Source organism: Helobdella robusta (assembly GCF_000326865.2).
Source record: "Helobdella robusta unplaced genomic scaffold HELROscaffold_64, whole genome shotgun sequence".
NCBI lineage: Eukaryota > Metazoa > Annelida > Clitellata > Rhynchobdellida > Glossiphoniidae > Helobdella > Helobdella robusta.
Window position 1 is genome coordinate 840698 of NW_008705358.1, and position 5039 is coordinate 845736.

Consider the following 5039-nt stretch of genomic DNA (forward strand, 5'->3'; position numbering starts at 1 on the left):
AGTGTTCCTCGTTATTAATGGATCTACAACGATTTCACGATTACTATTTTAAGTGTCTAAGTCTACGGAATGAGGAGCATGAAATGAACTATGCGGTGACGTAAGAGTCATTTGAACAACGTGGTCATCCAGTCATCATCGCTCCACTATCATCATTCGTCATCGTGTTCATCGCTGCATCAATTGTCATCCTCATATTTTATTATAGACATCTTTTATTGTTATCACATATCATCACCAATTTCATTGTCATAATGTCATCACTATTTTTCCAAATCATCATAGCATCATGGTCATGGTCATTATTGCTATCTTCATCATCATAATCATCTTCCTCATCATTATCATCATTACATATCATCATCGTCAATATTTTTTGTCTTTTGTCATTATCGTCACACACGCGCGCGCACGCACGCACATATATATATATATATATATATATATATATATATATATATAAATAAATGTTGGTAATAGACCATAATTTTTATAATAAATATATATATATATATATATAAATATATATCTATTGGGAACATATATATATATATATATATATATATATATATATATATATATATATATATATATATTGGAAGGAGACCATATTTTTTACAGTATTGTATGATACAAAACAACACCATCATACAATACAATAATTTGTGTAATAATTTAATAATAATAATATTTATTATTATTATTCTTTATCATCATTTTTTAATTCGATTCTAAAGAATACCTTAATCATCTCATCATTATCATCATCGCCATTTTATCATCTTAACACACACATAACCATCACCATCACGATCATCATTCTCACGATCATCATTATCATCATCATCATCATCATTATCACAACCACCACCATCATCATCATCCTCATCATCATCATCATCATCATCACGACCATCATACTCATTATCATGACGATCATCCTCATCGTCACGATCATCATCCTCATCACCAACATCATCTTCATCATCATCTTCACCTTCACCATCACCATCTGTTCCAGAACTGGAAAGATCAGATGTTGAGCTGGTCACCGTCTGATTTCGGGGACATCGAGGTCATCAGCGTCCCCATCCAGAAAATCTGGAAGCCAGATATTGTTCTCTACAACTTGTTAGTCACCGTCACGTTCTTCCAGCTATCTTATTTACTGTTATGTTCCTTCTCTTGAAAATCTCTTTCGAAAATTTTTTTCGTATTGCAATGTATCGATGGTAAATTATTATGCCAATGTACAACTGTTGTTGTGTTTCTTTCGTAATGTTCTTTCGTAATTGTTTCTGAGAATGAAATAGATTGATTGCAATGTTGCAATCAATCTATTTCATTCTCAGAAACAATTTTAACGGACTTTTTTTTAAATTTTTTTTAATTTTTGTAATTTCATTTTGGAAAAAAATTCATAACTTTTCATAACTTAACTTAATGTTTTAATTTCAAGAAAACTACCGGACTCTTTTTATCGGCAACATTCACTCACTCAAACTAACACAAATTCACGCAGCACTCAAAATAGCAAATACCTACACTGAAAGCACGCACATAAAAACATCGACAAGGCACAGCAACATGCACAGAGACGCACACAAATTGCGTACATGCATACACAAGAACACACAAACACGCACAGACTTCCAATCACACACACAGGCACAAACTCACGCACAATGGCACACAGACACACACAGGCGCGCATACAGATGCACGCACATACATACAGACAAACACACACGCACACGTACAGAAAGACACGCACATTAGAAAGAAGACGCACAATCGCGCACGCACAGGAACACATGCATAGTGATACACGCACGAACACACGCGTACCCAATAACACACACAAAGACACACTCACACATGTTCACAATGCAGTGCAGACCAGCGACTGAAGGAGCACCGTGAAGCACTGGCCGTCATATCAAACACAGGCAGCGTCATCTGGTACCCTCCAGGCATCTTCAAGTCTACCTGCTGGATCGACATCATCTACTTTCCATTCGATGTTCAACAATGCCATCTAAAGTTTGGGAGCTGGACGTACGATGGCTACAAACTGGACCTGAATCTGCCTGCTGAGAAGGGTGCCGATGTGAGTATTTACATTATTTGGTAACGATGGCGATGATAGTTATGAAACGTTTGATGTCGTCCACTGCTGTTATAATGGCCATCGTGGTTGCACAAACAATTTTAAAGCAAACTAGCCATCCCAGCACCGTGTTGGTCGTTTTGAAATGTACCAGGTCAGTTCTGCCAGTGCCCGTGATTTAAAGGGGGACTCTATTACACGAGAAGCTCCTTCACGCCCATCTTGTTTCTTCATATGAACGAAAATATCTTGAATTTAAGGAAATTTTAAATAGTTTCAATTTTTTGTTATTCCAACGTTTACTGGGAGTCAGTGTAATAATTTAAAAAAATTAATATTTGATTTTAAACCAAACTTTATACCAGACTGGAATCCAAGTGCCTTCAAGCCATTTCAATTTCAAAGAACGTCTCTAATAGTTCTTTTAAGGAATAACTAGTGATTTAATACTTGATGTTTTTAACCAATGATGATGGAAAAGATTTGTATCATTTCAAACAAATTTATAAAATAAAATAATTTTTCAGTTAAATTTGAAATTTAACTTAAATAATTTAACTAACCGCTATGTTAAGAAACGCAAAAGAAAGGAAGACCTTCTGCTAACATTTATAATAGGTCAGGCTTTGGTCTGCAGAATGACATACACACTCGATCGCTTTTCCTATTAGATAGATATGAAAATAGAGGAACGCTCATCACAAATACATTCTCTAACTTTTCATCCAACAGCTCAGTGACTACATGGAAAGTAACGAGTGGATGCTGGTGAACTACGTAGGCATAAAAAATTTGAAATTTTACAAATGCTGTGAAGAACCTTACATTGATTTGACCTTCAACCTGACGCTCAAAAGGATACCTTTCACCTTCGTATTCATCTTAATCATACCCTGCATTCTGTTGTCTGTCCTCACTTTGGTCTCATTTTGGCTACCCCCAGAAACACCGGCTAAAATTTTGTTAGGTTAGTGAGTTTTTGTGACTAGTTTTTTTCAGATGACTAAAATAATATTTCGCTTGAGAGATTGTGGTTGTGAATTTGTTAATGAAACTTTTTGTCAAAAGATTTAGGTGAACGTTTTTAGGTCTTTATTTCAATTTTATATATCAACTAACAGAAAGTAGGTGTCAAATTGAAATGACATGCATTATTTTAACGTGGGAAACCTATCTTAATATAGAAGAAATAACAATTTAATAAGAACTACAAAATTTAAGCTAAAAATAATTTGTCAATATAATAACACAAAAAGTTAGACAGACAGAACTTAAAAAATTATGAACGAAAGAAATGCATTTCTCAATCACATAATGTAATAATAGTCGAAACTGCTGGAATTCCAAACAATTTGAACATGAATGCTTAAAAAGTTGCACTTTCGGGTTGTGGCACTCACCAAAGAGTAGAACCACAATGTTAAAAACCGCGTCATAAAACCAACTGCATCATAAAATGATTATCATTTAAAGGAAAGAAAAGGTCAAATGTCTATTACAATCTTCCTAAGTTCAGAGGGAATCGGCAATGCTCCCCAAGCATTTTATACGAATACATGCTAAAGTACGCAGCGCATACGAAGCACGTGATACAATTTTTTTCATTTCGTTAACATGTTCACAAATGCTGCTGACGTTATTACATTAAAAAATTTTAAAATTGAAATAAAAATTACCCTACTTTACAGGTCTTTTGTATATTTCTTTGTTGTTATTATCATAACAGTAATTATTTTTATTATCTCATCATTTTTAATCGCATCTCATCATCAACATTGTACCAGTTACATCATGACAGCAACAACATCCACATCAACATTACCGACATGACATCGCCAGCATCACCAGCGTCACCGGCATCACTCATAACGACGAAAACTACACAAAACTTAAAAAATTCTCTTCAGCTGCGTCTGCCTGCAAGCTTTATAAATCTCAGTGAAGATTGCTAAGGACAGCAAATGCCAATGCATCACCATTTGGTGGAGAAAAATTTTTTTACTACCGAATTTGTACGCTGAACGAATTTGTACAGAGCAAGCAGTCAGGCATTTTATTTCTTATTGTGATACTGCTCGGTGGCCTATAAGCTCCATGCCATTGATTTAAGAGGTTGCGAAGTGTGCTCGTTTGTGTTTAGTACGTGAGTGAGGGTTGTTCTGTTTGATTATGTGCGTGTGTGTGTGTGTGTGCGTGCGTGTGTGGGTTTGTGTTTGTTTGTTGTTTGCATGCGTGTCCGCATGTGCACTTGCTGCTTTTCTGTGCCGGCATCTTTAAAACGAAGATGCATATTTTATGACCTAGAAAAACTATAATGATGCGGTGAACAGCATCTTCAAAATTAAAACGCAGAATGAAGAAAAAAAAGCGAAAATGGGAGCGTTGCTTATCAGACCTAGCTTGAGATTGCGTAAGACTTTAGCGTTCGTGTTGACATTTGCATATGCAAGTGTGCGTGTAGTCGTATTAAGTATTCTATAAATGGGCATACAAACAATGTAAGTACACTTACGAACGCAGTAATAATATATATATATATATATATATATATATATGTATATATATATATATATATATATGTTGGTAATAGGTAATAGACCATAATTTTTACAATATTCTATAAATTCTACCGAATGTTTGGCGTTAATATGTTTGTAGTTCGTTTTTTCAATTTTTCTCACTAAGGAATCGAAATATGGCCTTATTTGCAGCATGAATTCGGAAAATAAGTTTATTTTGAATTTTAATAAACTAAACGTTCACCAAAAAACTTTAGTGAGAAAAAATTAAAAAAACAAACTACAAACATATTTACGCCAAAGATTCCGCAGAATTTATAGAATATTGTATATATATATATGTATATATATATATATATATATATATATATATATATATATATATATATATATATATATATATATATATA

At 33.9% G+C, this 5039-nt stretch overlaps 1 protein-coding gene across 1 annotated transcript; it reads left to right on the top strand.

Moving 5' to 3' along the window:
• Window positions 1–1024: 1024 nt before the first annotated feature.
• Window positions 1025–3082, top strand: HELRODRAFT_88426 (hypothetical protein; the record flags this gene model as incomplete). Its single annotated transcript, XM_009029966.1, has 3 exons — window positions 1025–1131; window positions 1894–2110; window positions 2843–3082. Coding segments are annotated over 3 exons (564 nt in total), but the record flags the coding sequence as incomplete, so codon positions are not given.
• Between the last annotated feature and the right edge of the window lie 1957 nt (window positions 3083–5039).